Genomic DNA, 22,690 nt, shown 5'->3' with positions numbered 1-22,690 from the left:
GTATCTAAGACCGTTTTACAACAGCCCTTCTTCTGTTCATTAGCATTAGAGATGAAGAGAAAACATGCTAGACTTACCCACACAAGGCAGGGAGTAGCCCAGTTGAGGGTCGTGAACAAACTGCCGATCGTTGAGTCTTGTCACACAGTATAAGTGGAAACAGTCTAAGCAAATCACGTGGCGGGAGTTGCACTGGAAAACCAGGACGGGGCTCCTGCAGAGAGAAAGGAAGATGTTTCCTCTAGTACCTGCCAGTGTGGAAAGGCGGCACGTGCTTTAGAACAATTTCTGTAATCCTATAGGGTTGCGTAGAGTGCGCTCTGTGCAAAGACTGGAGCTGCTAAGCACTGAGCTCATATATACCGGCACTATATTTTAAAAATTGGAAGCGCTCAATGAACTACTTAGAACACTGATTCTCCTAATTTTATATATTTTTATGTTAACACATTTTTCAACGTTTTTATTAAACCTGAGCTAAAACATAATCTCTTTCTGGAAGTCTTCCCTGACTCAGAATTTCCAAATAACCTATCAAATCCACCTGTATAGATTTCTTTCTTTTTTTTTTTTTTTTTTGTTTTGTCTTTTTGTTTTTTTTCTTTTTGTGGAGAACAGGGTCTCACTATATTGCCCAGGCAGGTCTCAAACTCCTGGGCTCAAGCTATCCTCCCGCCTCTGCCTCCCTAAGAGCTGGGATTACAGGCGTGAGCCACAGCGCCCGGCATATAGATTTCTATTGATCTGTGATTACATCATAGTATTGATATCTTCTCCTCTCTTATAGACTGTGATCTCCTTGAAAGTAGATCCTATGTTTCTATTGATGTTCTAGGTATTCATCGTACTAGGCATTGTAAAGTTTTAAATGAATGTCTTAAAAACTTAGATCTTTAAAAATTTTTAAAGATTTTTTTCTACAAGGTATTTTGAGGAAATCCCAAAATTTAGGACTTGTATAGAGCGATTTATTAGTACTCTCATAACCATAATTTGAGAAAATTCAACAGTGGGATAACAGATTTTCAAAATTCTGTATCCCACTTATTTTAAAGCAATGTATAATACAAAATAAAATAAAGTTGCCTGATAATTTAATTATAATTATAGTATAATAATGGAATCTGAATTTTCCCACAATCAAAAGAAAAATTACTATTGCATCAAACTAAAAATGTTAAACATTCTCTCACATTTTACTGGCAAATATAAAAGTAGAATTTAGGAATAAAAGGTTACCCCACAGGGATTCTTCTGCTGCAAGATTTTGTCTATTGTGCAATCTTGAAACCATCCAAATACTCAGTTTCTCAAATTATGATTACAGTATTACTAATAAATCAATATATACAAGTCCTAAATTTTTTGATTCCCTTAAAATACTTTGTAAAAAAAAAATCTTAAAAACCATGTACTTTTTACTGGAAAATGAACCACACAAGTTTATGTTAAACAGGAGACAAGCAGAATATATTAATTTGAAATTGGCCCAAAGGCAATTTTAATAGAAAGTTATTGGAGTCTATTTAGATAAGCCTATTTCCCATGTAATTATAACAGAATACAAATAAGCATGTTTATTTTATACCCAGTCCTTAACAGATATAAGAGCTCTTCAAAAGCCCCATTTCCAGAAAATTAGTATTATAAAAGATAATTTCTTAACACCTGAAAGATTTTCAAAATTCTGTTATCCCACTTATTTCAAAGCAATATGTAATATAAAACAAAGAAAATAAAATTCCTTGGTATTTTAATGCCGTGGATCTGTAAGTCATCAGTCAGCTTAATCTGAGCAAGAGTGCACCTGAATGTGATTAGGTATGCCTTTTCCTTTCCCCTCTCGGGACCGATTCAAGTCCTTCCCGGGTCTTCATTCCTATTTCCTGAATCTTAGTTAAGTAGGCACTATCTGTCCTTGGAACTTGCAACTTTTCCCTTTCTAACAAAGTTGCCCTTAAAGATAATAAAACATAATGCTTTCCTATTTCTTTCCAAAGAGTCATTCACACACACATGCTCAAGTACACACATACTTTTTTCGCTTTGTGACCCTATAAAGTTGCTGTATTTTACCTTTTTCTCTCACAGCTATTACGGGAAAAATATTCTCCATCTTGCTTTCAGCAACATGGTAGACTAAAACCTTTACAGACCTCCCAATCTGCTACTAATGCAGAGAGAAAATATTAGGACATTTATGAAAATGTGCCTGTATATAACAGAGTTAAAAAGAAAGCTTAGAAATGATCCTGTAGAGGAGATATAAAGAAAACTTATAGAGCCTAAATGGTCAGCCTACGAACTCCTGCCACAGTGGCCCACAAAGTCATGGGGTACACAGGATACGGGCATCGGTGTAGCTTCTGCATTCTTTGCCATTCTTGCTAGAAAGAGTTCCCTCTCACATGGGTGGACAAAAGCATATTTCTATGGTTTTCCCTTCCACTTTACTATAATCCAGCATGATTTAGACCACACATGGAACATCAAATGTCCTACTCTATTAATGACATCCTGCTATTTGGAAAAGATTAACAAAAAACAAGTACTACATTGGTGGCCATGGCGTGAAAGCAACCCTGTGTAGCTACAGGAGCCATTACATTCGGGAAAGTTTAGAGGCCCAAGCCTTGGGGCTTAGACTTGGATACCTTCCGAAACGTGTCCACCTTCCAAAATAAATAGTCCATCTTACCCATCATACAACTGGGAATGAAGCACAGAGAACTGCAGACGCAGTGGGTCCAGAGCTCTAGTTCTCACAGAGTGAAGTGCACCTTCCTAGGGACACAAGAGGAGTCCTACTGAAAACTAAGCTACAGCTGTAACAGGCCACCTCAATCTCCTTGAACTAAGAATGTCTACGGCATGGTTGACATTGGAAGTGAAGACAGAGAGTCATGAGATTCCCTTGAAGAAACACTGCCCAGACACAGGTGTGGAATGCAACCTGGGAAGTGGGAATGTCATGTGTGTTTTTGCATGTCCTCTTCAGAAAAGAAAGACATTTACAAGTTACAGGGAGTCAAAAATGATAGATGAGTCATTCAGGAATTCTTTTTTTTTTTTTTTTTTTTTTTTTTTCTGAGATGGAGTCTCACTCTGTTGCCCAGGCTGGAGTGCAATGGTACGATCTTGGCTCACTGCAACCTCTGCCTCCTAGGTTCAAGAGATTCTCTGCCTCAGCTTCCCAGGTAGCTGGGATTACAGGCACCTGCCATGATGCCCAACTGATTTTCTGTATTTTTAGTAGACATGGGTTTCACCATCTTGGCCAGGCTGGTCTTGAACTCCTGGCCTCATGATCCACCCTGCCTCGGCCTCCCAAAGTGCTGACATTACAGGCGTGAGCCACCGCGCCCAACCAGGAATTCTTATTGTCTATTACTATCTACACACAGTCAACTTGGATATATACCTGCATACAGATATAAATAAATGGTAGATACATACATCAACGGATGAACGTATGTGCTGAGATATACAGATGAAGATATAGACATATATGCTATTTTATACACACACACACACACATACACACACAGATAATGTCATAAAGGTAGTATATATGTGCATTTCACATAGAATTATCAGTCAGCTGGAATTTTTGATACAGTTATGAGCTAAGATTGTTCATCTCTTATTAAGATATTCCTTGTAGTTTTGGGAAGCTAGGAGAGGAGTAAACATGACACCAATATAGAGGTTATTAATCACCTGAGAAAAGGAGTAAAAAATCATTTCATGGCTAGAAGGCCTACATCATTAACTTCGTAAGTGCTCAATCAACGATGCGGGGAAAGCTAGTGCTTATGGGCACCTACTTTGGGTTAGGTGGCTTGCTAGGAACCTCACAGACTTTCTTTCACTTATCCTCCTAAAGTAAACTGCCCTTCCTGTTCGTCCACCCTGTTCTCTCTGCACCTCCGTCCCCTCCAGCCGGGAAGGTCCTTGCGTAGCCTAGGATTCTGCTAGTTCCTGTGCACCCAGGTGCGTGCTCTTTGCCATCTGTTCCCATGGTAATTAATACTCACCTACAGATTCAAATCCAAATCCCAAATTTCTAGATCCAGTTCAAGACTAACGATCTCCAAGGAACTTGCTCTGGAGCCTAACACTTCACTGCTTTTTCTCTTTTTATCTTTCTTCAGTACTTATTCAAAGAGTTCATCCTTAACATACTTCAATACTGGCCTGACTTTTGTTTAAAGTGTTTCATATACTCCCACCTTGGTTATCAACATTAAATGAAAAGTCATGAAATGGTAGAGACTCTACTTGCTTAACCCTTTCATGACCCATGCCTCAACAAATACAGTGTTGAGCACATGATAGTTTTGTAATCAAGTTATTGATTATTCTAGTGGATAGATGAATGGGTCACTATTTTTGTAGCTTTTCACACTTAAAATTTCTCTGCTCTCATTCTCACATTGTTCACTAAATTTTTTATTGGGCATCTACTTTGGCTAAAGTAGGCACTTAGTAAATACATGTGGACTACAGCATCCAGTGAATGGATAAATACTTTATAGTTATACTTGGTTTATACAATCACAGGGTGTAGTTGAAAGACAGAAGATTCCCATGGAACAAGTATTACAGGAAGTATCTGTAGTCCCCAAATTCTGGGAGCTCGGAAGTTGGGAAAAGAGAGTTATTGAGTCAGGATGGATCCATTAGGGAACATGAACTGAATTTAAAGGAATGGGAGGTCACTGGAAAAAAAAACAAAACAAAACATTGTTTCTAAGCAGGAAGGAATCACAGACATGCAGAAGTATGCTTGCAGCAGAAGAGCAACCAGGTGGGCTGATGGAAAAGATGTATCAGGAAAAGGGTGGGGGACAAGATGAAAGGGGTTGAGGACAGACAGCAGATTCTGGCCAGGGATCAGGGTTGACTCTAGGAGATGCATCTGGCATAAGGCCTCCAGACTGTGGGATTCACTGAAGGTTTCTGCTATGGTCTGAATGTTTGTGTCCCCTCAAAATTCCTATGTTACAAACCTTATCTCCAAAGTGATGGCATTAGAACAGGGGGCCTTTAGGAAGTGAATGGTATGAGAGAAGGGCCCTCATGAATGGCATTAGTGCCCTTTTAAAGAGACCCCAGAAAGCTCCCACACACGTCTGCCATGTGAGGACAGAGTGAGAAGGCACCGTCCATGAGCCAGGAAGTGGGGCTCTCACCAGACACTGGGTCTGCCACTGCCTTGATCTTGGACTTCCCAGCCTCCAGAACGGTGAGAAGTAAATTCCTGTTGTTTATAAGCCACCAGTTTCTGGCACTTTGTTATAGCAGCCAGAATGGACTAAGAGAGTTTTTAAACATGGGAAGGGTACGATGTTTTAGTAAGTTCAACTCTGACAGAAGTATGGAGGGAAAGAAGCTAGAAGTAGTGAGAACTCCGTGAGGTCATTTTGGTAGTTTAGACGTGAGTTACTCAGAACGGGACTATGCTGTATGAGTGGCTCTGGGAGCGGGAATGAGAAGACGAATGGCTGACATTTCAGAGCAGGACCCGCCAGGAGTTATCCTCTCATGGGTCCTTTGTTCCTCCTGACATTCCTGCATGCCCTTTGCTCTGGTTATCTACATATAAATGTTAATTGGTCGATCTGGAGATGATTTTACCCCAATGGGCCAGATTAAAGGGCAGTAAATTAAAGGTTAAGTAAAGTTCTCAATCATATGTAAAAAGTCTTATAAATGCTTTCCTTGACATTGCCAAAGAATTATTTGTGACCAACGACTTCTCTGTTTTGATAAAAAGTGACCCTTTGTTTGCAGAATATTTAAGTATAATTGAAGGAGCTTTAGCTACAAAAAATGTGGCAGGTCATTTATACACATTAAAAAAGTAGAATATGCTTATATGGTGTTCCAAATATTTAAATGCTTATAAAGTTAATACTCTAGCATATACAAAAATAGCATGCAAGTTTTTATGTTTATCTAGTAAAATGTGCAATTTACTTACTCTGCTGTCTACCTTGCTCTCTCTCTCTCATTTGCCCTCCTTCGCACACTGACTAGCGAAATCTGTTTTGCTTTCTCTGCATTTGCCTGATTCTTTCCCATGTGTATCTCTTCATTTACACTCATTAGGAGAGAGGCTGTAGATGCAATGTGACATATATTGACAGCAGTGTGCCAGATATTTCAAGCTATGTAAAGATGAGAAAGCAAGTCTAAGCTCTCAAGGACATATAAATCCAGTAGAGTGGGCAGGAGAGGGAAAGAAATTATTGTAATACAGGGCAGAATAGTTTAAGTTATGTTAGAGATGTTGGATAGACTGCCAGCCTCTGGGGTAAGCAGCCTTCAAAGGTGTTCTCCAATGAGCTCTACCTCCTCTGTAGTCCCTCTCCACATTGAATGGATTGACCCACGTGCAACAGGTAAAGTGCAGAAATGGCAATGTGTGACTTCAGAGAGGAGGTCAGAAAAGACACGGCAGCCTCTGTCTGCTCTTACAGATCACTTGCTCTGAGGAAAGTGAGCAGCCATCTTGGGAGAACACTCAAGCAGTACTTTGGCAAAGTCCATGTAGCAAGAAACTGGGACCTCCTAACAACAGCTGGCATCTACTCAGCAGCCAGCTGGCAAGCCCTAGGATGACTGAAGCTCAGGCTGACATTTTGACTATAACTGCATTGAGATACCCTGAGCAAGAATTATCCAGCCGATCTGATCCCAAATTCCTGACCTGCTGAAACTGTGAGAGGCAATGTTTATTATTTTATTTAGCCACTAAGTTTTGGGGTACTTTGTTATTCAGCAATATCTAACTCATACAGGTTCAGAGGAAGAAGAGGTCATATATAGATTGCAGACCAGAAAAGAATTCATGAATGTAGTGGCATATGAAAAAGGGTCAGGATTCCAGTGCATACAGATGCAGAAAACACCTGAGGTCAAGAGAAAAGACTGGAATTGTGAAAGCACAGAGCAGGGAAAGAGAACGCTGAGTTATCTAGAGTGGCTGGTTTCTTCATTCTCCCCAGTGGAAAGCAAAGTTATTACATACGTATGTATATGTATGAATAGCAGCAGCATCTGAAATGCAATGAAAAGCAGCACAAGTTAAAATATTACATGCAAAATCCTTGAGGAAATAAAAACAAAATTTTCTCACTTGCGGGAAAGAGTCCTGCAATTTGGCTAACACGTGGCCCTTGAAAATTCACAGGTTGTTTCCACTGTTCTTAGTTTGTGCAACAGTAACGTAGAAGTTATGCCCCAGTTAGTAATCTTTCAAAGCTCTCTGCAGACTCTGAACATGGAGAGCTATGACTCCTGGGCATTTAACAAAGTATTTGATTAGATAAAAGTAATTAAAAGAGGAAAGCTACACCATTAAAAAACATGAATTTATCTTTTTAACGACTGTCACTTTAAGCCCCTTTTAGTTAGAGATGGCTTAGAAACAATAAAGACATAAATGACTGAAATCTCAGAGTCCAAATGCATTTTAATTTGATCTATATTTAGCAAAGTTACATACTAATTGCCAAAGTGCACTAGTGACAAAGAAGAATCCAGCAGTGCGCCTGCCCATAGCAATTCCAGAGAGAGCATTTCGGCCCACGTGGGTCCTAGGAGTTCATTATTTGAGTTAGCCAAGTGAGCAACCCCCTCACTGGAAAGGCGCCTGCTCCAAGATGCTAATTGATAGACTTGACTTTTAGAAATTAAAATAAGCTTCAACAGTTGAATGACCTTCAAAATTCCTTCCAGCAGCCAAGTCTAAAATCCTGAAATCAGTTCATTTGTCCACTGGCCTGCTTGGAATCGGAGTCCTGTTAAGACACTGGCAGATCCTGAATGAGCTCACCAACTATCCCTCTGGTTTTTCTTGCCTCCTCTGCTCATGTTCTTCCTGTTTCATCCAATCCACCCGCTGTATAGAAGAGGGTTTACTTTGGTTCTTTGAGCTTGTTGTTTGCAGAAGTCCCAGTATTTCCGCATATACAATGTAGGCAAGGTAAAATTCATTTATGTCTACATTTTTGAATCACCTTTATTCACTCATTCTGCCAACACGGTGGACCAGCCACTAGATGCCAGCCACTGTCATGCCACATCCTATAAAAGTGAACAAGAATGTGCCACCTCCTCAGGAGGTCACAGTCTATAGAGCTGAAGACAATTAATTATTCATCGTGTGGTCGGTGCTGCTATAAGGATGAATTTAGAGACCACCTAGCCTGTCTCTGGGGTTGGAGGAAGGGCTCCCGAGGTTGCTCATGGCTCAGTGCATTCAGTCTATATAGAGAGAGAGGCTGAACAAACCAAATGGCTTTTCTTGTTTATAAAGGTTTTTCATAAAATACTACATAAAAAAATTAAGAAAATATAAATTCTCTGTCTCCTTTCCTAAAAGAGTTCCCTTTTCCTCTTAAATCCTCATCCAGTAAATTGACATCCCATCTGGGGTGTTAAATGTTGTGAAATTCAAGAGACTTTCTAACGTTGGTGTTGGTGTCCCATTTGACCCTGCTGCTATCTGCCCTCAGCACTCTGCGGACCCTCTCGTCAGGAGCATTCCCTTTCACTCCTGGGCAACTACTTGACTTTGTGAGTCTTGTAGTATTTGCTTGTGGCTACCTGGAACTTTTTTATTTAAAAGTTCCCTATTAGGCTGGGCATGGTGCTCATGCATGTAGTCCCAGGACTTTGGGAGACCGAGGCAGGTGGATCACAACATCAGGAGTTTGAGACCAGCCTGGCCAACATAGTGAAACTCCATCTCTGCTGAAAATACAAAAATTAGCCAGGCACGGTGGCATGCACCTGTACTCCCAGTTACTCGGGAGGCCAAGACAGAAGAATTGCTTGAACCTGGGAGGCGGAGGTTGTGGAGAACCGAGATCATGCCACTGCACTCCAGCCTGGGCAACAGCATGAGACTTCGTCTCAAAAAAAAAAAAATTCCCTATCAAGTTAACGATATTCCCATTGATAGGTTAATTTATCTTATTGGCTATCATGCTATCATGAAAGGACATACAAAAGTTTCAAGTAACAGCTACTTTTTCTGTTTCAGACATTCTCTTCAATATATACCTGCTGAGGTTGAGAGCCTGCAACACAGGCGCTAAAAAATAATTCAGTAAAGATTTAGAAGTGGCCACAGAGCAGTGTCCCCTGGAGCAACGGACTAGGCCTTATGAGTATTCGCAGAATCTGAATTCTCACGAGTGTCTTTCTGGCTGAGATTTACATCAGCACCCAGGCTGTCTCCATCCCCTCTTCCCTCCCTTGAACCCCTGCCTGATCCCAGTAGCCCACCCCAGCAACACTGTTCTAAAGAGGTTTCCGCCCTGACAGTTGTTGGTCCCCAAATAAGAACTAGTTTTCCAGTGCTTATGTTTTAAGGCCTCAGGTGTTTCTTCTGTCTTTCAGAGCCTCCATAAGCGGATTCGCCCTGTGAAATGTCTTTCCCTCTTTCCCATTCACAAATCCCTCTGTTTCTCTCAAGTCGTCTCTTTGCTGCCTTTTTCCTTATGCTCCTATCCTTACGTGCAAGACTCCTCCTACTAGTCCTTATTTCCCCCAAAACATCAAGGTTCAGCTGAAGCGCAACCTCTCCCAAGAAGTTTTCAATAAAACTCCAGCTAACATTGATGCGCCATTTGCTGTCTAATTTCTTGCAATGTTTATATTTAGAAAGTATTGCTTTTATATTCAACTTAGTAGCTTATTACATGCCATTGTATTGTTTTCTTTTCCTTTCCTTTTTTTTTAAAGACAGGGTCTCACTCTGTCTCTCACGCTGGAGTGCAGTGGCATGATCCTGGCTCACTGCAGCCTCCACCTCACTGGTTCAAGCGATTCTCATGCCTCAACCTCCCAAGCAGCTGGGACTACAGGTGTGTGCCACCATGCCCAGCTAATCTTTCTATTTTTGGTCGAGACTGGGTTTCGCCATGTTGGTCAGGCTGGTCTTGAACTCCTGACCTCAAGTGATCTGCCCGCCTCAGCCTCCCAAAGTGCTGGGATTACAGGTGTGAGCCACCGAGCCCAGCCTCATGTGTATTGTTTTCTACCTGTTTTACGAACCTACATCGGGCCGCTTCAGCTCAAATTCAACACATACTAATTGGGAGGCTACTAGGCACTGGTCCCTGTGCTAGACCTGAGCGGGGGATACTGTGGTTGCTTTCAGGGCGTCTGTCTGAGGTGAGAAAACGAAGTCAGGGACACTTTGGGAGAACCAATGAGAGGCAGCTCAGGCCAATGTTGGTCAGGCAGAGGATATTTGCTGAAAGAAGGAAAATATAAACTAAGGCTGAAAAAGCAAAAATGAGTTAGCCTGACCAAGAAATAGTAGGTAAGTGGGAAAAATATGTGAAAACACTTCAGATGGAGTAAAATTAGGTGAGGTTAGGGAACCATGCTGTACACAATATTTTTTTCATACTGTCTTCTCAGGTTTATTAAAGCCCCAAATTCCTCCAGAAATTAAAAATTTGATTACAATATAACAATAATGATTCTAAAAGCCACATACCTAAGTCTGTGTTTTAGGTTTATATAATATCTCAAGTGTGGCTGGATTGGGTTCAATTGTTTATAACATTTTGAGCCATTGACATTAAACTGGCTAGGCAAAATAAAAATACAAAGCCATGGTTACAAGGGGGAATTAATGTATTATGAATTTTCTCCAGATGATTTCAGTCCTGGAAGATATTCATTTGGCTTTAGTCTAATTTATGCATTGTATTTCTAAGTATAATTACTGCTGACAGGTTGAACCCAAACCTAACCCGTTAACTTCCCAAAGTGTTAGATTGAAAACATTAGAGTGTAACAGCAGATATTAGAAAAAACAAACAAACAAAAGTAAAAATGAAAAACTGTTCTTTTTTAAAAGTAAGTGAAAAGGAAAGATGTCAGCTCTCTTTTGTAGTAATTCATTACAGTGATTTGGTTTACCAGCTTTCTTGCTGAGGCATTTATACTAGAAAACTGACACTAACATGTAATTGCAAATAGTGGAAAAATAATAATGAAGTAACTGTTGCATGTAAAAAAGAAAAGAAAAGAAACTAAAAATTCCAAAGGGTATTGGGCCCACGGGAGAAAACTGCAGCTCATAAAAAATTATCACAATACTTTCCTATCCCCTAAATAATATAATTATTTTTCAAGGATGCTCAAAATTATGTTTATAATAGTCCAAGTGCTTCACGACTCTAATTTCAGGTCATATTGTGTTCAGACTGTCAATGTGTATAGCTAAAAAAAAAGCTGAAGCCAGATTTAACATAAAATAGTTTCTGGGTCATATCATTTGCATAGAGCTGTTATGTGGCACAACTATTTAGCTGTTGGAGGTGCCATCTGTAATACATACTAACTCATGCTCATATCTTGTCTTTGTTTTTTCCTCTGTGCAAAACAGCTAGAAGCAGATAATGTCCAGGTCCACTGCAAAAGCATTCTGCTAAATTGAGAAAGATGGTATGAAGACAGATCTTGTTTAGATAAGAACCCCACTGTGAAATAAATTGTTCTGGTGTATCCCCAAATCTCATGACAGGAAGAATTAATGTGCTAAGAATCAGTCCAGTGGCCATAAATGTTAGAAGCTATTTAACATAAGACATTATTTCAGACAGAGTGGTTTTAAAAAGATACATCTTTTACTGTTGACTCACAAAAACCCTGCACAAATGATTGTGTACTGGTTTTTTATTCATTCTTAAAATGAATGAATGAATTCTAATAGTCTGCTGGATCTCTCCTTCCCTCCCTCCATCCATCCCTCTCTCCCTCTCTCTTTCTCTTTCTCTCTCTCTCCTTTTCTGACAGAGTCTCGCTTTATCACCCAGGCTAGAGTACAGTACCACGATCTTGGCTTTGCAACCTCTGGCTCATTGCAACCTCTGCCTCCTGGGTTCAAGTGATTCTTGTGCCTCAGCCCCCATGAAGCTGAAACTATAGGCACACACCACCGCAACTGGCAAATTTTTCTATTTTTATTAGACAGGGTTTTGCCATGTTGGCCAGGCTGGTCTTAAGCTCCTGATCTCAAGTGATCCGCCTGCCTCAGCCTCCCAAACTGCTGGGATTTACAGGCATGAGCTACTGTGCCTGGAGGGTCTTTTATTTCTTTTATTAGGGAAATAGTTAAAAATCAGGTTGTCTGAAGCAGAATAGTTTGAAATGAAGATCCTACCTAAAAGACTGTAGACATCTTAAAACAGTTCATTAGTGAAAATGTCCCAGCATGAGAAGGTTCTGTGAAATCTCTAAGGTATCATTAGATGAATTCAGCATGAAAATATTGATACAACGTAAGAATTTGTGGCATACAGTAAATAAAATTATTTTCCTAATTTAATTGTTTTTCTTGTTTTGTGTGTATCCAGAAAGCATTGTAAATCACCCCAAAGTATTTTCCTAAAAATAAAATCAATATGGCCTAACAATACGAATCAAAATGAACTCAGGTACAAACACAAGATAAAGGAATTCATGCAAAGGCATGACTGTCTGTCCAGCACATGGGAAGCAGTTGGTTGGTTGGGGGAGGTTTGGAAAGAGCCCTAGGGGGGTGGTGTGAGCCGGCTGCAGCATAAGCTGGCCTCAGAGTCCCATTTCTGTACAACGAGGACCTGTGACGTGAGCAGGTTAGATGTGATCATCTCTAGAGACTTTCTGGATATAGAGGTTTTGTCATCTTTAATTTATATGATCACAATATTTTCTCTTTATCAAAAGCTTGTAGAACTTAAACCTTACTGGAAAGCACATGTAAAGCCCAATCCCTATTTCAGATTTCGGCTTTCTTGAGTTAATGCATATGCTATAAGCAAGGGTAAGAAACTGGAGATTTCTAGAGATATTACTCCCTGGAAGATGTGGTGAAAGGGATATCTTGATCTAGAGTATTCCAGGAAAATCAGAAAAGATATCTTGGTGTCAAAAAGAAAAAAGGCAACAAAATATTTTACATAACTTTTAGTTTGAAAGTTCCTTTTCTTTTTTTCGACAAAGTCAGCTGATCACTGGGGCCAGGCACGCCTACATGGAAGAGCACCAGGCTGCACAGCCTCCCTGGGTCAGGCACCCATCCACGGTGCTGTGGGCTCCCCTCATACTGTTCTCATCCTTTTCATCACAGGTCCTCAGTGTACTCACTCACTGGCTTGATTGTCTATGTTCTCACCAGAGTAGAGGCCAGGAAACTGGGATTTGGTCCTCAGACCATTTTTGCCAATAAAGTTTTATTAGAAGCCAGCCATTTTACCTATTACCTGTGGCTGCTTCTGTACCACACAGCAGCACTGACTAGCTGTGTCAGGTCCTAGATGGGCCACCAAGCCTAAGCTACTTCCTATTTAGTCCTTTACAGGACATGTTTCCTTATTCCTGCTTGAGGCTATTGACTCCATAACCACAGGACCATCTTCCTGTATTCCCAATGCCTGGCCTGTGGCTGGCATTTATGTTCTATATAACTCACTGACTCTTTGACTAAATGAATGAATGACTCTCAACGAATAAGGACAAAAAGCAAGGCAAACAACAATTTTTACAGTGTCCACAGGTCTGCAGTAGGTGACTGGTTTTGAGCTAGTGACTGGTTTTGTGCTAAGCTAAATTTTGAGCTAAATTCCACTGCTGTGAAAAGCTGAAAACACCAACTCCCTCCATCTGGCAGAGTCAGGCTCATCCACTCAGAGAGCTGAGTCCAGTGTGGAAAGCACCCAATACTTTCGACTTCCTCATGATGGAAACAAAAAAGGACAAGGACTTTGAAGGAGGCAAATAGGTTAAAGAACATATTGAACATATTGATTCCCTTACTGGACAAAAATGTACATCATGCCTACTATGGACCAGGCACCCAGCATTCAGGATGTCATTCTCTCTTCAGATTGCAAGGGACAGGTATTAAGCAAACAAGTAAAAATTAGCTAGTGAAAAGTGATAGCAAGGAAATCCCATGGGACCCTGTGATAGGGCTGGTGTGCTGCCCATGCTGGGTGGCCGGGGAAGGCCTGGGGACAGGACATTTACATTGCTATCTCAATGACAAGCCATGCGCAGGTCTGGTGTAAGAGGGTTTGCAGGGAAGGAGCAAGTGGAAAGGCACTTAGGCAGGAACACTGGATATTTGGGAAGAGTTTAATCAGGGGGTTAGTGTGTTGGGGACACAGTGGCCAAGGAGAGAGTGGAACAGGATGAGGTCTGAGGAGATGAAAGAAGCCTCATGGAGCTTCTTTCATTTAAGACATACTCAGGAATTTGGCATTTGGACAATGGCAAGTCAGGACAAAATTTTAAGTAGGGCCGCAACATAATGCCATTTACGTTTTCAAAATCACTCTAAGCTGATGTGACAAATGGATTGGAGCAGGGTGAAAAAGGAAGGGAGATGCCTGGACATGGTGCAAGCCATCTGGCAGGGAAAGAGAGTGCCTTGGAGGCAGCAGTGGAGAGGGAGAGGCAAGGACAGGTAGACGGTGTGTCTGAAGTGATGGGGCACTTCCCGTCTCCCACCTGGCTCTGCTTTCCTATTAAAGTGCAGATTTCTCCTTTTTAGGAAGTCTCAAAATCATGTGCAACATCCATGGGATCATGGTTCTAAAAGTCACACCTTTCAAATGACTTTAAATGGAAATGGAGACTTTCTGGTTCTTTCTAAGCAAATTTAAAAGCTTTGCATAGGGTCCAAATTAAAGGATAATAAGCCTGGTCACAAAATTCTATATTAATACAGTTTTAAAACTATAGTTCTCTTTTAAAAAAAATCCACTGGATTGATTGATCCCCTCGAACATGCCCAGTGCTTGGTACAGAGCAGTGGGCGTGGGATGCATGGGCCCTGCTCCCACTGATGAACTGTTGTGGGCAGTGTCTGGCCCATGAAGCCCTGTGAGGCTTGGGGAGACCATACCTGATATCTTCAATAGGGGAGTGATACCACTGGGGGAGAAAAATGGGGGATGTCAGATATTTAGCAAGTTAAACTGTCAAGATTCAGAGACTCATGAACCTGAGGCAGAAAGGGGATTCTGGCGCAATGTCTGACGACTCCCCTTCAACGCTTAGTGAATGCTTCTGATGTGCCAGGCTCCCTGCTAAGTGCTTTCTCAGCATCACCATTTTAATTTGCAGAATGTCACAGCTTCTGGAGGGCAGGGCCCGCTCCTGCATTTTCTCTGCAATCTCACTGCCTAATGCTGGGCTTGTGCCTAGGAGGAGCTCCAAAAAGAGTGGTTTAATGAATGAATGCATGGCTCCCCCGACCCTCCCATGATAACAGCAGTGAAATCCACACCCTAGAGAAGGACATGTGAGGAAACGGAGGTCTAGAGCCCTATCAAACACCCATGGTCCACAGCCCGCCGGTGTTGGTGACGGAGCAGGCACCAGAGCCAGCACTGCCTGTGCTCCAACCACATTCCTCAATTCCTCATGCCAGGGCCCGGCCTCTGCGGATGCTCCCGACATTTGCTGACACGGGACAATGACTGGAGGAGCAAGAGGACTGGAAACTGACTCTTCTGGTTCTAGACTTGCTGAGTTTGAGATGCCTTTGGGATGTTCCAGCAAGACATGCGTAAGTCAGCTTAGTTCACTTCAGTTCAGTTCTTTTGGGAGAAAGATCGGGCTAGAAAAGGCCTGGGGTATCATCCTTGGAGAGATGGAGATTACAGCCATGGGAATGGGTGGGGCCGCCCCAAGGAAACACTGCGATTCAGTGTGACTGGTTTCATTAAGGGGTTTTAACTTGTTGAGCTATCCACATGGAACAGTGTCAGTTTCTCATGCCTGCCGTTGTGCATCTGTCAATCACAGGAGGCAACTACCCGGAGTCCACCACTTTCAGCCACTTTTACCTGTGGCTGCTTTTTGGTTATGAAAATCGAGTAGACCTTAGATCAGCCCATTTTGCTTTCATCTTCCATCTCATAGTGCACTAGAAGCTCTTTCTTCCCCCCAGGTAAGACTAGGATGGGCCCCAGCAGCTCCAGATGTGCAGCGCAGGGAAGGCTTGTGTAGCTGCATGTGTCCAGGACTGGACACCCCAGGTTTTGAGCTGTGGGTTGTGAACAATGGGACATGACAAAGAGACTCCTCCTTTTCTTGCCTCCTGCTGGAATCTGCTGGCATACAAACAAGCAAGTGTCCCTGATTTTTATTCCTTCATTCAACTAATGGTTGTGCTGAGGGTTAAACAACAGCAAGGTAGAGAAAGTTTCTGCTCAAATTGAACTTGTGGATTGACAAGGAAGGTGACATACACAAACAAGGAATTAGTGCTAAAGGAAGTGTTACCGAGAGCTACAAGAACGGAGAGGAGTAGAGAAGGCTAAGGAGCTGGCTGACCTAAGCTAGTCTCAATCTCAGCGAAGGCTCATTGGAGGAAGGGTCATTCTTCTCCAATCAGGAACCAGAAGATGCTTTTAAAATCAAATGCATAGCCTCTCACGCCTCCACTCAGTTTCTGCAATGGCTCCCCCTCGTCATTCAGAAAAAGGCCCAAGTCCTAACGATGGCTTTAACCCATCCTCTAAGCCTGCCACACTGCCCCTTCTCTTTCCCTCAGCTCCTTCTCTTCTCCCACTCACTGTGATCCAGATTCAGTGAGCTCTGGGCCCTTCCCTACACACGCTGCACACATGCCCCACATGCGCCTGGCTCCCGGCCTTTGCACCAGCTCCCCCGTCTGCATGAGTGTGCATCAACGGTTATGTGGTTCACACCCTGCCCTCCTGAAGCTCTTCCTTCCAATGTCTCCTTTGCAATGAGCCCCTCTAACCACCACCTCCTCATGTAAAACAGTGGTGACCTCCCCACATTCCCACTTCCCATGGCCTGTTTCAGTCTTTCTCACCACAACATCGATCACTTCTCATAGATTTGCCTTTTTATTCCCAATGCCTCAACCTCCCTGTTTCCTTACCCGTTGACCTGGCTGCATATATTTCCTCATCCAGTTGATGGCGAGCTGAGCCACATGGCTTTGTAGGGAGGCTGAATATGCCACCCCAAAATATGCCATTTTGGCATATAATTACGTTGAGCCCTTGAAAAAGCAGGTGATGTGAAAAGGCTGTTCTGTTCTCTTTGTTTCCACCTGAAAACAGGAGACGAAAACTCCCATGTGAAAGCCACCCTCCCTGGATGAGGAGAAAAGCCACTCTTCAACAGGGACTCATAACAGAGGGAATTCTCTACAGACAGCCCTCGTTAGGGTATGCCTTATCCTCCCTTAGCCTCTTAGTTACTTTTCCACAATTGCCTCCCCTGGTTCAACTCAACACAAAAGTGTGTTGGTTTTGCCACTTGTTTGGGTCCTCATTTCCTACGGAGGGCTCCTGTGTCACAGAACACTCCTACTACACTTGCATGCTTTTCTCCTGTTAATCTATTTCCTGTCAGTTTCGTTCTCAAGCCCAGCAGGGCCTCCAGGGTAAAGGAAAAGCTTCGCCCCCCCTGCAGCTTCCTTTGTCAATAGGACAGTAGTGGATGTGACATAACCCAGCACGTGGCATGTGCTTATTTGGTGAGGCCTGTCCTTCCGTGTTTCTGCCTTTCACCATGAGAAGAACTGTCCTTGGGCAGCCACTGGTTGAAGGATGATGGATTCATTGAGCAGACTAGAAACATCCAAATCCACTGCCTGAAGCAGGGCCAAGCTCAGCCCCGCCCCAGCTACACTTGGGTGGGGCAGAGAGGTGTGAGAAGGCTCGGCATAGTGTCAGGTGCCAGTGAGCTGCCAGGTTGCTTAGTACCCAGCCCTAGCTGACCAGTGGCCTCCTGTACAGTGACTGATTTATTAGAGGCATGACCTACTGTCTGTCTCTTATCACAAGAATGGAGGCTGCATTAGGGCAGAGAGCTTTCCGCACTGCTGCCTCCTAAGTTCCTGGCACATGGTGGGTCTGCAACACAGATGCGTTTCACAAAGGAAGCAAAGACCTGAAGTCAGACCCCCCACCAAAGTGAGAAGCAGGGGTTTGTCAGGTTCTATTTCACTAAAAGTAATGAAAGAAGATGGAACCAAAAAGGAGGTGGTGTTACAGGTGTGCAGAGGTCAGAAGTGGGCCTGCTGATGTCAGAGGCAGCGGGGGTGGCACAGCCTCCAGGTGACCCGCAGCTGCTGCGGCAGGAGAACACTGACAGTAACCATAGCAAATGCATGGACACCTCAAGGACAGGCTTCAATGTCAAGGAAGTAATTACTGCTTGAGCAGCACAAGGGCTCCCTTAGAATAATGAATAATGAAGAGTTCAGGGTATCTACCCATCTCGCAGGACACCGAGCCACCTGAAGGCAGGCTCGAAACCCAGGAGGAGGGAGGACACTGAGTCCTGAATGAACTTGGGGAGATGCGGCAGCACAATTTGATTTATGAGGCTCTGGTGATGAGCAACGTGGACACTGATAGGCAGGTGCTCAGATGCTGCCATCTGCTTTTGGGTTTCAGAACAGAATCTTTGGGGCAGCTCCACTAACATGCCCTGTTGTAGGAGGCAGGCCAGGCTGGTGGTGTTCGGCTCTGGATTCTATGAAGACATCTGAGGTCTGCCTCTGCCATCTGCCTTCAAACTCCTCTCCATCTCCTTCCTTCCCCTCCACTGGGAGGTTGGACCCACAAAGAGAAGGAGAAGGAGAAGGCAATTTGGAAGGATTGAAGCAAATTTTGGTGGATTGAAGAGATTTGGAGACAAGGTTGACAATTCACAGAAAATAACTTGTATATCTATTTCAGTAACACTTGGCTATTTTTTTTTTTTCTTTTTGAGACAGAATCTCACTCTGTCACCAGGTACCAGGCTGGAGTGCATGGCACAATCTCAGCTCACTGCAACCTCCACCTCCCAGGTTCAAGCAATTCTGCCTCAGGCTCCCAAGTAGCTGGGACTACTGGTGCATGCCACCACGCCCAGCTAATTTTTGTTTTAGTAGAGACGGGGTTTCACCATGTTGGCCAGGATGGTCTCGATCTCTTGACCTCGTGATCCGCCCACCTCAGCCTCCCAAAGTTCTGGGAGTACAGGCTTGAGCCACCGCGCCCGGCCCACTTAGCTATATTAATTGTGCAAACTCTTTTGCACCTAGACATTGCCCCAACAATGGGTTTTAGAGTTTTGCACCAATAACAACAAAACACTGATAAAGTTTCAAACATCTTCCAGCACTTGGAAACAAATTCTATTTCCTGAAGCAATTGCTGTCTTAGAGCTGTGCTGTTGCAGAAGGGCCTAATCCAGAACTCAACCTTCCCAGCCTGACATTTTCCATATATGTAAATAGGTCTTCATGAATCTCTATTAATACTTTAGTAGATAAGAAAGCTGGACTATTAACTGAGACTAAATTACTTGCCAAAGGTGGCAGAGTGGTTTGGCATCATTCAGACTGTGAGTTTCAACCCCCAAGTCGTGAGAATCTAGGTTATCGTATGGCCGCTAAGTCACATTTCCACTTTGCCTCCCACTACAAAAGAATGCAAATTGAAGAAATTTAACAGTGGGAGGCTTCTGAATACAGTCATGAATTTTCTGCCTGGGCTACTGAAGAAACAACGTGTCTCAATTCACTGCTGGTATGTTAAAAATCATCTTCCCCAAGTCAGTAAATCCCCTCTGTCGCCTCAACTTGAAACTGCCTGCTCTTCATTCTTCATGTTCGCTGGATGCTTATTTCCATATCCTGTCACAGAAGCAGTACCTTTGCCAACATCCACCCTCATAGACCTTATACCCTCATCACTTCCGGAAGTGTCCTTCTGGGTAAGCACCTGAGGATGCCAGTGAGGTCCTGCTAGGGAGCCTTCGTTCTGTGGCCTTCACGAGTACATACACGCACACATGCACACACACAGGCATGTACACACAGAGCTCCCTGTTTGTGCTTTCATCTTCCGACGACCAGATCCCATCTTTACTATTCTCTGTTGCTCTAGTGAGTCTCTTCCAGGGCTCGAGCGCAGACCCTCCGACGGCCACCGCTACCCATGGGGTCCTTTCCATGTGTCGGTTTGCACACTTCTCTAATTTCATTTCCTTTACAACTGGGAAAGGATTCCATTTTCTAAAACACAGGAGGATTATCATTGGATGTGTCTGAAGGATCTTTATTGCAAAAGAAACAGCTGTTGATGAAGAGGCGGGGGAGTGGGGTGGTGCTCATCTCAGCTCCACCTGGAATGGGTGCTGCCCCTCCTATTTGCCCCATGCATCCAACTGGGCTGGAACACTGCGAATAAGCAAGTCCACATATACCTGTGCTGCTTCTGCCTGTCAGCAGCTCTGCTTAGCCAACTTAGCCAAGAGAAAGGCTCCGCTCCTTAAAGAGTTGATGAGTCTTCCCCACAGAGCAGCCTACTCCCTGGCATATGCCTTCCAGGGTAAACTGGTATCCAGAAGGAGATCAAAATAGAAATTAAATAGTAAATTTTGGAGACTTTCTTTTCTGTCCACTTCAAAATCAAGGTCTCTGATGATCAACATGATTGGTCACCGAAAGCTGCCATGCCAGTGCCAACCAGCCTGGCAACACAGCCGCTCACACTTGACCAGGGGCAGCTAGACACCACAGTAGTAAAGCAGCCTGCCCATCTGCAGCAGAGGGTCCCACAGAGGCCACAGCTGCTGAAACGGACAGGCCCTGATATCGCACACAGGAACGGTGCTCACAGTTGTGGCTTCCCTAATATGGGGCAGAGCCCCGCATTATGTTTTGACCCGAAAGCACCCGCCTCACTTCTCCTTCCCCAGTCTCATGCTGAACTCTGAGTGGATGGGTTCCCTCCTTAGCAGGAAAACTTCTCCAGTCAGACTTACAAGCCAGACTTACCCAGTATCTCTTGTTTCTTCAACAAGCGAGAGCTCAGACCCTACATGGCTGTGAAGCACCTCACCAGGTCGTCCCTAAAGGAGGCTGGAGGAGGAGAGAGGCGGCTCTCCACCGAGCTCTGATTCTGGAGGAGCGACCAGGCTCTCCACCTCCACCCAGCTCTTCTTCTGCAGGATGAAACACACCAGTGCAGAACGCAAGACAAGACTCACCACTAAGCTGCTGCCTAAATGTCAATTTAGCCTTTACTGAACATCCGCCTGGTATTTGAATGCACACTGGGGACCCGGGGGAATTTTGTTCAAAAATAGAAAACACAGACCCTTCTTCAAGAGGCCACAATCAAGTTGGAGAGATGTTTGATATTAAACTGTAAAGAGAGTCATGCGGGATCAACTGAGAACATTTGAAATTTGTTGCAAATAGTGAGGAATCATCCGAACACTATCTGCATAAAAATCCACCTAATTCCCACTGTATGCTCCATCTCAACCTAATAAGGATGGTAGTTACAGATTTCCAAAAAGGTTGTCTTCATTCCTTTGATTTGCACTGTAAGTGTTAAACTTTAAAGACAGTCTAAAGGTACTAATAATGATTTCATGCTTTTCTCAGTACAGTTTTGTGAGGTTTATGTTTAATTAGCCAAGTGTTACATTGAGGATATGAGAACAAGTGATGTTCTGTTCCTGTAAATTCTTAAGTTACTAAACCACAGGGAGATTTCAGTAAAGAGAGGTGGAGGCAACAGGCACACGTGCGCACACACACACATAAACATGCTTATACACACAGATACAAACATGCACACAAACACATGCATATACACATACACACACACAGACTTGAATGCCAGACTAGTAATCAATTACTATGTGACCTCCTTAAAATTTAGAGGTAAGAGGAGGTCCTAGACAATGTTTAACATTTCATCGTTTTATATCCATGTACGAAAGCTCTTTTTTTCTGAAACAGAAAGCATCATACCTTTGTTGGGAAGTTGACATTTCCTTGGATGCAGACATAGCTACTAACTGTAGGAATAAGTGACTACTTAGGTAACAGTTATTCAAATGAAAATGCCTATACTAAAACTGATTATTTGCAACATTCATGTATTTACCTCTTAATTTATTAGACAAGTAATTATTAAGCATATGGCATATACCTTACACGAGGCATTGGAAAAATCAAAAATTAAAATATAGTCATTACCCTTAGGATTCTAATTCAAATTCAACATGATATATGCTATAGCAGAGAAATAAATATACCTAAGGTGGTGTCTAACTTTACCTGGGGAAGCTGAGGAAGGCTTCCCAGAGGATGAAAATCTTTTGAGCTGTGTCTTTAAGAATGGGCAGGGGTTTGTCTGATGAGGAAGAGGGAGAAAGGGAACTCCAGGCAGAGGGAAGACCATCTGGTAGAAGGGTAATTCTCAAACTGATTTGTAGATTCGAAACCATCCGTTTTGAATAAGCATCAACGTTTTTTAAGAAATAGACAAACTCTAAAATTTATGTGGAAATATAATGATCTATACTAGCCAAAGCAACTCTGAAAAATGAAACAAAATCGGAGGCCTTAAACTTCCTGATTTAAGAACTTGCTTTAATGCAGCACACAAGTCAATAACTGAATCAAAAACCAATCAATTGTCAGAAATATTTACTGGGTTCAACTAATGATTCCAAGTAGTAATTGTCCTTTAGTTTCTCCAAAAAAAAAAAAAAAAAAAAAAAGTTTTTTGTTTTGAATTTTCTAGGTAACCTGGTAAAATGAAAGACAGTTTTAAACATCATCATATACAGTCACAGAAATCAAGCCAGTGTGGTACTGGCATGAGGATGG

The 22,690-nt window shown here is 42.9% G+C and overlaps 1 protein-coding gene across 3 annotated transcripts in view; it reads right to left on the bottom strand.

Moving 5' to 3' along the window:
* PRKN (parkin RBR E3 ubiquitin protein ligase) overlaps window positions 1-22,690 on the bottom strand; it is a 1,407,348-nt gene that overhangs the window by 442,227 nt on the left and 942,431 nt on the right. For all 3 annotated transcript variants that reach the window (XM_032253244.1, XM_032253242.1, XM_032253243.1), the window contains exon 7: window positions 78-214. In XM_032253244.1, the coding sequence (XP_032109135.1) occupies window positions 78-214 (137 nt within the window). The remainder of the gene's footprint in view (window positions 1-77; window positions 215-22,690) is intronic.

The sequence above is a fragment of the Sapajus apella genome, unplaced genomic scaffold (genome assembly GCF_009761245.1).
Source record: "Sapajus apella isolate SASKATOON/1434 unplaced genomic scaffold, GSC_monkey_1.0 scaffold82, whole genome shotgun sequence".
NCBI classification, from domain to species: Eukaryota; Metazoa; Chordata; class Mammalia; order Primates; family Cebidae; genus Sapajus; species Sapajus apella.
This window is presented reverse-complemented; position numbering and strand designations above follow the sequence as displayed.